At 36.6% G+C, this 13,124-nt stretch overlaps 1 protein-coding gene across 3 annotated transcripts in view; it reads right to left on the bottom strand.

The window, feature by feature from the left end:
* Positions 1-12,752, bottom strand: part of HNMT (histamine N-methyltransferase) — a 46,146-nt gene extending 33,394 nt beyond the window's left edge. Inside the window, exons 1-2 of one of the 3 annotated variants that reach the window (XM_004778372.3) lie at positions 12,624-12,752; positions 11,600-11,746 (exon numbers count right to left, since the gene is read on the bottom strand). In XM_004778372.3, the coding sequence (XP_004778429.2) occupies positions 11,600-11,736 (137 nt within the window). In that variant the 5' untranslated portion in view covers positions 11,737-11,746; positions 12,624-12,752. Of the gene's footprint in view, positions 1-4,202; positions 4,279-11,599; positions 11,747-11,964; positions 12,094-12,623 lie in introns of those variants that run through there. The other 2 variants (XM_004778371.3, XM_004778374.3) reach the window with 2 other exon arrangements.
* Between the last annotated feature and the right edge of the window lie 372 nt (positions 12,753-13,124).

The following is a 13,124-nucleotide window of genomic DNA, read 5'->3' as shown; positions in this document are numbered from 1 at the left end:
AATGACTTTGAACTGTGAGACTTTTGAAAAGAGCACTATAAACATTTCAGAGACAGGAAATGCCATTTGTTTAGAGATTGTATGGAGAAAAAAACCAGATAAAGTGAGCCTTTGAGTCTAGTGATCTAATAAGCCATCCATTATAGTAGAAGGAAGGCTAAGGTGATTAATACTGTATATATGCTTTCTTCTTTCTTGATAACTTCCTTTCAATGAACAAATGTTTTTAAACATTTATTGTGTGTCCATATTTAGCATTAGGGATATAAAAGTGAATAAAACTCTGTTTTGTTCTTAAGTTAAAATGTGAGATAATACAATCCAGTATTAAGAAAAGGGAAAGATGGCAAAGTAGTAGGATCCTAAACTGATCTCCTCCCACAGACACACTGAGGCCACAATGACATATAATACAACTCACCCCGAAAACAACCTGAAGACTAGCAGAAGGAGATTTTACACAACTAAAGACATAAAGAAGCCATATCAAGAAGGGTAGGAGGGGTGGACGTATGGGAGGACCCAAACCCTCAGCATGGCAACTACAGGCTGGAGGGGTATCAAAGGCAAGGAGATCCTTCCTAAGGTGTGAGGGGGTGAAGCCCCACCTGATGCACCCCGTGTTACAGGAACCTATACGAGGAAGACAAGCCTTCAGAAAATCTGGCTTTGAAAAATCAGCAGGAATTAACTCCAGGAGAGCCAGGCCATAGAAAACGGAGACTCTGCTCCTAAAAGGTCAGCACACAATATCACTCAATCAGAGACCCAGTACAGAGACAGAAGTTTGAAAAGTACCTGGACATGAAGGAAGAAATGTATTAACTAATCTCAGCGCTTGTGCTGGAGGGTAGAAGCTTTCTCCAGGAATGGAAGTTTTGGCAGGCCTCATTTTTCTTGCCCCTTTTCAGTCTAACTAGCTAGATGTTGGTAGTAGCCAATGTTGCCACTCTCCATCTACTGCTTGCTCTTCCTGGCAAACCCCTGCAGACCTGCCCCAGCAGGCAGCCCTTCAAAGCAGGTCCTACACCATCACACCCAGAAGACAACCCCACCTGGGACCAGTGCCCCACAAAAGTGATTTCTTCACTGAGGATACTAAGGGGCAGCCCCACCCACCAGCAAACCTGCAGTAATTGTGGCTAAGCCTCTCTGAAAGCTGTCTTGGGAGCTTACACCACTGACCAGCAAGTGCCCAGAAGCTATAGCTTGGTCTGTCAGCCATCCAAGCTATAGGCCATCTCTGGCCATGATTGTGCTCACAGTAGTTGCAATCTGATCACAGGAGGGTACAGAAAGCCCACACAAGGGACACCCCAGGAGCACCTGGTTCTGGCGAATGGAGGCACTGCATTACTGGGCCCCACGGAATGCCTTCTACATAAGACCACTACTTTCAAGACCATGAGATATAGCTGACCAACTAATGCACAGAAATAAACAGAGTATCAAAAAAAATTAGAAGACACAGGAATATGCTCCAAACAAAGAACAAGACAAAATATCAGAAAAAGAACTAAACAAAACAGATAAGCAGGTACCTGATGAAGAAATGAGAGTAATGTTTATAAAGGTGCTCACCAGATTTGGAAGAGGAGTGGATGAACTCTATGAGGACTTCAGTAAAAACACAGAAAAATGGAAAAAAGAACCAATCAAAGCTAAAGAATACAATAACTGAAATGGAAAATATACTAGAGGGAATCAACAGCACATTAGAGGATGCAGAAGAACAGAGCAGCAATCTGGAAGTCAGGATAATGGAAAGCACCCAAGCTGAACAGCAAAAAGAAAAATTTTCAAAAAATGAGGATAGGTTAAGGGACCTCTGTATATCAGGAGTACTAACATTTGTATTATAGGGGTGCCAGAAGGAAAAGAAGGGGCATAAAACTTACTCAAAGAAATAATTGCTGAAAACTTCACCAACCTGTGGGAGGAAGCAGTTTCAGGAATAACAGAGAGCCCCAAACAAGATGAACCAGAGGAGGTCTACACCAAGATACATAATAGTTAAAATGCCAAAAACTAAAGATAAGATGAAAATCTTAAAAGCAGCAAGAGAAAAGAAAGCACTTATGTACAGAAGAAATCCCACAATGCTATAACCTGATTTTTCACCAGAAGTTTTCCAGGTCAGAAGATAGTGGCAAGATGTATTCAATGTGCTGAAAGAAAAGCAGCCTACAACCAGGAGTATTCTACCTGTAAGATTAACATCCAGAATTGAAGGAGAGAGAGTTTCCCAAACAAACAGAAATTAAAGCAGTTCATCACTAAAGCAGACTCACAAGAAATGTTAAAGGGACTTCTTTATGTGGAAAAGAGAAAGCCATAACTAGAAATAAGAAAACTATGAAGGAAAAAAAATTCACTGGTAAAAATCAAATAAAGCTAGGATAAAGGGTAAAACATAAAAGTAATGAAATAAATTCTATCTACAAAAATTAGTTAAGGATTACACAGAATAAAAAGTTGTAAAATATGATATTATGTACATAAAACATGGAACAGAAGTAAAAATGTTTTTATTTTAGAATGTGTTTGAATTTAAGCAACCATAAATTTAATATAGACTGTTATATACATAAAATGTTATATGTGAACTTCATAGTAACCACACACACACACACACCCCTATAGTAGATACACAAAAAGTAAAGAGAAAGGAATCCAAGCTTTACACTAAAGAAAGTCATCAAATCACCTGGCAATATAGCAAGAGCAAAACAAAAGAGAAGAGCTACAAAAACAATTATTAACAATTGTAAATATTTATTCACCTAACAGAGAGGCACCTACATATATAAATCAAATATTATCAGACATAAAGAAGTAACAGTAATACAATAATAGTAGGGGACTTTCATCCCACTTACATCAATAGATAGACCATCCTGGCAGAAAATTAATAAGCAAACAGTGGCACATTTTTTTCAAGTGCACATAGACATTCTCTAAGACAGATCATATTAGCTTACAAAACTTGTATCAATAAACTTAAGAGAAGTGAAATTACATCAAACATCAGAAAAGATCACAATATGAAACTAGAAATCGATTATAAGGAAAAAGAGGGGGGGAAATGGAGGCTAAGCAGCACACTACTAAAAAAACCAATGAGTCAACTAAAAAATCAAAGAGAAAATTTTTAAAAAATACCTGGAGAAAAATAAAACTGGAAACACAGCAGTGCAAAATGTTTGGGATGCAACAAACGCAATTCTAAAAGGGAAGTTGATAGTGATACAGGTCTACCTAAGAAACAAGAAAAATCTCAAACAATCAAATCATACACCTAAAGGACTAGAAGAAGAATAAATGAAGCTTGAAGTTAGTAGAATGAAGGAAATAACAAATATCAGAGAGGAAATAAATGAAATCAAGACTTAAAAAACAATTAGAAAGATCAGTGAAACCAAGAGCTGGTTCTTTGAAAAGTTAAACAATTCATAAACCTTCAGTCAGATTCATTAAGAAAAGTGGAGAGAGGACTCAAATAAAATCATAAATGAAAGAGAAGTTACAACTGACACCACAGAAATACAAAGGATTATAAGAAATACTATGAAAAATTATATGCAAACAAATTATACACTGAGAAATAGAAGAAATGGATAAATTCCTAGAAAAATATAATCTTCTAAGAATGAATCAAGAATAAATAGAAAAATCTTAACAGGCAGATTACTATTGACAAAACTGAATCAGTAATTTAAAAACTTCCAACAAACAAAAGTCCAGGACTAGAGGGATTCACAGGAGAATTCTACCAAATATTTAAAGAAGAGTTAATACCTATTATTCCCCAAACTATTCCAAAAACTGGAAGAGGAAGTAATGCTTCCCAATTCATTCTGTGGGGCCAGCATTGCCCTCATACCAAAATGAAATAAAAATACTAATTTTTTTAAAAAATTACAGACCAGTATCCAACATAGATGCATAAATTCTCAACAAAATGTTAGCAAACCAAATTCAACAACACATTAAAAGGATCACTCGCCACAATCAAATAGGATTGATAGCGGGATACAAGGATGATTCAATATCTGCTAATCAATCAATGTGATATACCACATTAACAAAAGGAAGGACAAAAAGCAAATGATCATCTCATTAGATGCAAAAAAGCATTTGACAAAATTGAACATCTATTAATGTTAAAAACTGTAAACAGAGTGGGCTTAAAGGAAACATACCTTAACATAACAAAGGCCATACAGGAAAAACCCACAGCTAGCATTATACTCTGGTGTAAAGTTGAAAGCTTTTCCTCTAAGGTCAGGAACAAGATAAGGATGTCCACTCTTACCACTTTTGTTCAACATAGTACTGAAGTCCTAGCCACAGCAAGCAGACAAGAAAAAGAAAAGACATCCATGTTATTAAGGAAAAAGTTAAACTGTCACTCTTTATAGATATGATATTTTATGTACAAAAACCTAAAGATGCACTAAAAAACTATTAGAGGTATGAAATCAATTCAGTAAAGTTGCACGATCCAAAATTAATAAAAATCTGTTCCATTTCTGTACATTAGTAACAAACTGGCAGAAAGAGAAATAAGAAAGCAATCCCAATTACAATTGTATTAAAAAAGAATAAAATATCTCAGAATAAATTTAAACAAGGAGGTGAAGCATGTATCCTCTGAAAACTATAAGACACTGATAAAAGAAATTAAAGGAACAGAAATAAATGAAAAGATATACCATGCTCATGGATTAGAAGAATTAAAATTGTTAAAATGTCCATATGACCTAAAGCAATATACAGATTTAATACAATTTCGCTCAAAATACCAATAGTGTTTTTCACAGAACTAGAACAGATAATCCTTAAATTTGTAAGGAACCACAAAAGACCTCAAATAGCCAAAGAAATCTTGAGAAAAGAACAACAAAGCTAGAGGTATCACAATCCCAGATTTCAAACTATATTATAAAGTGATAATAATCAAAAGTATATGCTACTAGCACAAAAACAGACACATAGATCAATGAAATGGAATAGTAAGCCCAGAAATAAATGCATACTTATATTCTCAATTAACCTATGACAAACGAGTCAAGAATATACAATGAGAGGGTTTCTGGGTGGCTTAGTTGATTAATCATCTGACTCCTGGTTTAGTCATAATCTCATGGGTCATGAGATTTTGCTCCATGTCAGGTTCCATGCTCAGTGGAGAGTCTACTTGAAAGATTCTCTCTCTGCCATGCTCTCTCACTCTAAAACAAACAAATAAATCTTAAAATAGAACAAGTGAAGGACAGTCTCTTCAATAAATGTTACTGGGAAAACTGGATAGCTACATGCAAAAGAATGAAACTGGATCACATTCTCATACCATAAGGAAAAATAAACTCAAAATAGATTAAAGACCTGAATATAAGACATGAAACCATAAAAATCCTAAAAGAAAACATAGGCAGTAATCTCTTGGACATTAGCCTTCACAAGATATTTCCTCTGTCTCCTCAGATAAGGGAAACAAAAAGCAAAAATAAACAGTTGGGAGTACTTCAAACTAAAAGGCTTTTGCATGGCAAAGAAACCAGTAACAAAACAAAAGGCAACCTAGTGAATGAGAGGAGATATTTGCCAATGACATAGCCCATAAAGGGTTAACATCTAAAATATATAACGAATGCCTACAACTCAACAGAAAGAAAGAAAGAAGGAACGAACGAAAGAAAGACAGACAGAAAGAAAGAAAGTCCACTTAAAAATCTTAGAGGACCTAAATAGACATTTTTCCCAAGAGGATATACAGATGACCAACAGACACATGAAAAGATGCTTAACATCACTAAATGTCAGGGCAGTGTAAATGAAAACCATAGTGAGATATTACTTCACAAAAGTCAGAATGGGTAGTATCAAAAAGACAAAAAATAGCAAGTGTCAGTGAGGATGTGAAGAAAGGGGAATGCTGGTGCACTGCTGGTCAGAATGTAAAATGGTTCAGCCACTATGGAAAACAGTATGGAAAGAGTATGGAAAACAGATTCCTAAAAAATTAAGAATAAAAATACCACACAATTTAGCAATTCCACTTTTGGGTATTTACCCAAAGAGAAGGAAAAACCTAATTAAAGATATACGCTCCCCTATGCTTACCATTATTTATAAAAGTCAAAATATGGAAGCAACCTAAGTAAGAATGGATGAATGGAGAAATATGTGATACATATACACAACGGAATATTACTCAGCCATTTAAAAAATGAGAACTTGCCATTTGTGACAACATAGATGGACTTAGAGGGTATTCTAAGTGAAATAAAGAAGATGGAGTAAGATAAATGCCTTATAATTTCACATACACATCAGATCTAAAAAACAAAACTAACAAATAGGCATCATCAACAACAATAACAACAAGAAACAGAAGCAGACTCATAAATATAGAAAATACACGTGGTTGCCAGAGGGTGGGGAGTGAGGTGATGGGTGAAATAGGCATGGGGTTTAAAGGATACAAACATCCAGTTATAAAACAAATAAGCATGGGAATGCATGGGAATATAGTCAATAATACTGTAATAATTTATGGTGACAAGTGGTAATTATACTTACTGTTGTAAGCATTTTGTAATGTGTATGCTTGTGGAATCACTACATTGTGTACCTGAAACAATACTGTATATCAACTATACTTCGATTAAAACTAAAGAAAAAACTAGAGCTCAGTATATGGTTCTAGTACTGGAAATGGAATCGGTTGATTTACTGGGAGGTAGCAGTAGGACTTGCTTTTGATTGATGCTAATAAAAGGGAAAACGGTATTATGACTGTCGAATTTCCAGCTTGGGTGACTGCATATGGTGAAAAAAAAGAAGCTGGAGAATATAGTTTGAAGGCAAGTTTGTGTTTTGTCAGGGTGCTTTGTTTTTTGTTTTCTCTTTTTAATTGGAATTCTACAAACATTTGGATATGCAAGATTTAAGTTGAGTGGGAGACAGATCGGGTCAATGATGTATTCTGGAAAGTTAGCATCATAAAGTTATGGTCTAACTAGGAGACTGGATTCTACCACCCAAGCATACTGCAAAGAATTAGACAAGTAGTAGGATAATGATGTAATGCCAACTTTTAAAAGTCACTGATTTATGGGGAACACACAAAGGGGACAAAGAAGAAAACAGTAAAGCTCAGAGAGGATAGAATCAGAGAAAGAGAAAGCCATTAGTAGTGTTAACAGTAGCAGAGTGTACTACCAAAAAATAAAGAGGAATCATCTCCATTGAATTTGGCAATACGAGTATCTTTGATAATAGTTTTAAAAAGAATGTTGAAGGCAGAAGTCAGATGGCAGTGAGATTAAAAGTGAGCTGAATAAAGAGAAATAAGATCTAGAGATTGTTGTACTATAATGAAAGGGTGAGAATGGAAAGGGAAAACAGGAACCGGGAGTGGTATTTATGTGGACTCTAGCTTTGCAGCTGCTTTTTTCCCCCTGATGTGAGAGAGCCTGGACAGAGTAGTAGAACAAAAACAGATTGAAGCCAAGTTCACAAAGGATAGATTCAAGGACACCTATGAATGAATTGCCTTCCTTAGTTCTAATTATCTTCCCACTCATGATCATAGTCCTAATACACCCATCCCTATCTATGGGCTTGGTTAATTCTTAAAACTGCTTTATATCTGTAGATAGCATAGTGAAGCCATGGAGCACAGCACCAAGGTTGAAGCCATGGCCTACTGACATATTACCTTAAGCAAGTTATTTAATTTCTCTGCATCTTTACTACCTATGAAATAGGATAATAATACCACCTACTGTATAGAATTGTAATAATAGTATCTAGTTTAAAGAACAGCTGTGGGGATTAAGTGATTTAATTCACGTAAATCTCTTAGAAATGTGTCTGCACATGACAAGCACTCAACATGTAATAGGAATTGTTATTGCTAATCGTCCAGCAATTGTCAAGCAATTGTCCAGCCACAACTAAGTGATTTCACTCTTTGAATCTTCACAATTTTTCTATGAATTAGACACTACGATGAACCTATTTCACACATTATGATGAATAATTATTGAAAACTTACCATTTTCCAGCCAGGGATCTAACTGTATAACATATAGGGGTGCCTGGGTGGCTCAGTCATTAAGTGTCTGCCTTCGGCTCAGGTCATGATTCCACAGTCCTGGGACTGAGCCTGGCATTGGGCTCCCTGTGCAGCAGGAAGCCTGCTTCTCCCTCTCCCATTCTCCCTGCTTGTGTTCCCTCTCTCACCGAGTCTCTTTCTATCAAATAAATAAGTAAAATATTTTTAAAAAATAATAAATGTATAACATATAACAACAGCAACACAATTTATTATTTACAGCAATATACTGGAACTCTCCCCACCCCACACTTTGCATCCAGATGGGGATTGTTTCTCCAAGGAAACAAACCATCTTAATGAATAAACTTACAATACTGACCTCCCAGAATCTCTTAGTAAACAACTGAATTCACATCCAATTCCTACAGTGAGTCACCCACTCAAACTTCACTTACATACACAAAAAGGATCTGAACACTTTTTTTAGTGTCTCACTATTGATTGGAGGGATAATCAATCACATCAGGTAACTAGGAAGTTCCCCTAACATGAGAGGGACCAAAAGAAACAGAAAAAGAGCACTCAGAAGAAATATGCAGAGAGCAGAGGAAAATTTTATAATAGATAAAAAAGGTATTACACTTGTGAAAGATGAACAGGCTATAAAAAAGAAAACTTTTGAAAATTAAAACTATAATAGTAAAAAAATTAATAGAAGGGCTATAAGATAAAATTGTAAAAATTGGATATGTAAGAAAATTAGGGAATTAATTCAGGAGGTCTGGTGTTTGATGAATATAATATCCAGAAAGAAAATCAGAGAGAAGGGATGATAAAATAATACCAAATTTCCCTGAGATGAAAGATCAAAATCTTGATTGAAGTGGCCCAGGGACTACCCACAAAAATGTGTGAAAAAGGAATGCCTGGGTGGCTCAGTCGGTTAAGCCTCTGCCTTCAGCTCAGCTCATGACCCCAGGGTCCTGGGATCGAGTCCTGATTTGGAATCCCTGTTCAGTGGGGAGTCTGCTTCTCCCTCTGCCTGCTGCTCCACCTGCCGTCCTCTCTCTCTGACAAATAAAATCTTAAAAATAAAATGTGTGAAAAAGTCCCACACTACAACTCATCTTAAAATTTTAGAATACTAGACAGAACATCCTTAAAACGACTAAGTAGGGAAAACAAAAACAAAACAAAACAGAAAGGTCACAAGCCAAACAAGAACAATTTGAAGGACATTGGATTTCTCAATAGAAACTAGTTGCTAAAAGAAAATGAAAAAATACCTTTAAATTTCTGATATAACATTTCAAGATAGCAATTGCTATCTAATAAAGATGACCATAGATTGAAGTTACTTTTAAACATAACAAAATCTCAAAGAAGTTTACTTTTCATGCACTCTTTCTGGGGAAGACTTAAACGACAAGAAGAAGTGGCGGGGAGGGGTAGGACAAAGTCGAGGATGATAAAAGTCTAAAGAAATCAAGAAAAGAATGACATGAGAACCAGAATCAGGGTATTCAGTACTGCAGAGAGGAGAAGAGAATTTCTATAAGGTGAAATAAATTCTATCAATAATTGTATGGCAGATCACCAGCAAATCACCAGAGTGGAAAAGATGAACAGAGTTCCAGAAAAGATGTTCCCAAGGGGAAAAATTAACGATGACTTGATTTGTTGGATTATATTGAGAGAAAATTAATCCTTCTGCTTGGGGTACAAGTAGTGACAGGTATATTGAAAACTAAGAAAAGAAACTAAAATCAAAATAATAGTTAACTCTAGGAAAAAAGCAAAAAGTACCTGAAAGGAAATGTGATTGTAGTATAATGTATCATTCAATTATGTATAATAGGTACATAGGCAAAATGATATAAACATTCAAATTATTGAACCCAAAATTTTGACATAAATATACTGACATGATAGGGAAGGAAATGTATGTGTTGATTTAGCTATTTTAATACAGTAAAATTAAGAAAAAGAAGAATAACATGTTATTTAGAATTAGGAAAGAAAATTTCATAAGAAACAGCTAAAATACTTCAAAATGTTGAAAGTGGTTGCTTCTGAGAGGGGAGTAAATAGGGCTAGGAACCAGTTTTTTGTTTTTTTACCACTGCAGTGCTCATTTGGTTATGCTTTTGAAAGTTCTTCAGTCTTTCACAGAGTCTACATTCAGTATTTCAAAACAGACTGTGGACACCATGAAGATAGGGGTCATCATTCATTATGTTATATCCATTCACGGTGCCTCTTCGAACCACTGATGACTAAAGAAAACCAAGGGTCTGGATAAGCTACAGATATGAACACAGACCTTTAGTACTGCAAAAGAATTCAGAAATTAGCTTATAATCTTTAATTTTGAAATGAACAAAAAGACCCAAAGAAGTAAATTATTAGTTCCTAGATAAGAAGTTACCTGTATTTGAGGTTGCTTTGATTTTGGCATCATTGTTCTAATACTTAACTAATTTTTAATAAATTATATAACACTCTATTTAAAAAAATTTAAAACTGAACCATGGAGAATATAAAGGGAAATGGAATTTCACACACATCCAACAATGCCTGCTTTCATCAGGCAGAGGTACTGTCCTGGTGAAAGAATTTCAGGCCTACAATAGAGAAATCCAGCAAAAGATAAAGTATCAGTTTTCTTTGCTTTTGCAAATTGGATCCACAGTCAGTTATTTCTTCCAGTTTTCTATCATTATTTCCTGAAGCAGAGTAAGTTACAGCAGTCCACCCCAGATAGGTGATTTGATTATCTTTAGCATGTGGAATCTTTAACTCTCATAATGCTTATCAGCTCTGGCACAAATTGAACACATTAATCACCCCCCCCCCCCAAAAAAAAGTCTGCAAGAAGGATAGGAACTGGTGAGTTTCACTGATAATGGGAAAATGCCTTTTTTTTTTTTTTTAAAGAACCACATTGCTAATATTAAGTTGAAAGGAAAAGACGGGGTTTTTGGGTTTTTTTTTTGTTTGTTTGTTTGTTTTGTTTTGTTTTGAGAATGATAACTGTAAGAATGGATAAGGAAGTGAATTTAAATGGATATTCGGAGAACCCAGAAGCACCCTTTCCTCAATCCACTGGGGTAAACAGTATTTGGTAACTATTTATATTTTATTCTAATCAAAAGAATACTAAATTCTGCATTTGGTACGTTTTTGAAACGCGAAATCTGGAGGACTGAAAAATCTGAGCTCAAAGATTTGCATCTTTTCCCAAACGAACATGGTTGTATGCCTTCAAATGGTTAACGCTTATCTCCGCGCAGCTGGAAATCCTGCACAAATCGGAGCCTTTGAACATAGAAAGCGAGCATCTAACTAAAGCACTGCAGGAGAAGGGGCGCAGGGGTGGGGGTGGGGGCGAGGAGGGCTGGGTGGAAGCTGCTATCAGTAGCTCCTTCTTATCCCCGCGCCCAGCCTGCAGGGCTGGGCTCGACACATCTATCATTGCACACCAGGCGCCGGAGGCTTGTCTTTTTGACAAAAACGTCCTTTTTTTGTTACCTTGCTATTATTCCTGGCAGCTTCTTGTCCATGAATTCCTGCATGCACTGGTGTTCCGTGGAACTGTTGAGAAACCTCCGAAAAGATTCAACGTATCTGTTGTGGTCAGAAAACAAGCTCCTCATGGAAGATGCCATGTTTGCTTTTCTGATGGAAGACAGAGAAGGAAGTTTAACTTCCCCTCCTTTTCTTCCCAGTTCCTTATTTCTTCTCCTCAACAGAACCCTTTCCCTCCTACCCTCCCTCCCCCACAAAAAAAAAAAAAAAGAAAAAAAGAAAAAGAAAAAACAAAAAAAGGAGAACAAAAACAAAACAAATAAAAAAAAACCCAAAACAAAAACAAAACAACACAAGACAAAACCCACCAAAACCTGCTTTGAATTTAACAGGCACTGAAGGCTGGTGTGCAAATCTCATTATTACGTCAGTCATTTGTACAGGACTTTGGCTGCTACTTTAACCCTTACACTGTTGTTTTGTAAGAAAGGGAGGTGGTAAAGTAAAGCAATAAATTCACTGCTACAACTTGTTTGTTAACGCTTGAAGTTCAGAAAGTCGAAAACACAGACTGGATTCTAATAATATCCTGTCTGTGAGCAGCTGCCAGACATAAATTCCAAGTGGGACAGTGGCGGCTTTAAGGGCAAAAGGCGACAAGCACAGGGATAAACACCCATGGAAAGAGCTAAAGACCATTTTCAGAAATCTTCCCGGGTTGAAATCTTTGACAGATTTCCTCCTCCTAGCTCCGGTCCGAGCTTTCTATAGGAGAATTTCTTGCCTTCCCCCTGCTCAGTACTTGACCTTTACACTCCTGCACTGCCTTTCTTCAAATGCTGTTGTGATTCAGGAAGTCTCTTTAGCATAAACCATGGGGAAGGAACTATTAACCAGTAGGTCTGAGAAGCCTGCTGGAGGCAGTGAAGGGAATGAGAAATCACTCTCTGGGTACAAATGCAGGAGCCTTGTACCTGCAGCCAAGTCTGTAGGAATTCCCCAAGTGCTTCTGAGCATTGGATCTTACCTAGGGTTGGATGAGCTTCTGGTGGCCCAGCGTTGTCACCAAAGACGCAAAGTGTTAGAATATCCACATGCTGGACTTTTTACCCAGGATAGGTATTTAAAAAGACCACTCCCAGGGGACCTGGGTGACTCAGTCAGTTAAGTGTCTTCGCTCAGGTCATGATCCCAAGGGCCTGGAAACCAGCCCAGAATCAGGCTCCTTGTTTAGTAGGGAATCTACTTCCCCTATCTCCCTTGGCTCCCCTCTCCTCTTCCCTGATTGTGCGCGCTCTCTCTCTCACACTGTCTCAAAATAAATGAATAAAATCTTTAAAAAAAAGAAAGAAAGAAAGAAAAAAGAAAATCACTCCTCCAGCTTAGGATGTTAAATAACAGTATCTATCTCAGGAAAGGTTTTAAGAATTAATGAGTTAGTTCCTATACATCTCTTAGAAGTGTGTCTGCCTAAGCCATTCCCATGCTCTGATTAAGTTCCAAAACTGCCCTCCAAGCATTCAACACT

The sequence above is a fragment of the Mustela putorius genome, unplaced genomic scaffold (genome assembly GCF_011764305.1).
Source record: "Mustela putorius furo isolate JIRA1106 unplaced genomic scaffold, ASM1176430v1.1 tig00003867_pilon_pilon_pilon, whole genome shotgun sequence".
In the NCBI taxonomy this organism is placed as follows: domain Eukaryota; kingdom Metazoa; phylum Chordata; class Mammalia; order Carnivora; family Mustelidae; genus Mustela; species Mustela putorius.
Note: the sequence above shows the minus strand (reverse complement) of the source record. Positions and strands in the feature narration are given on the sequence as shown.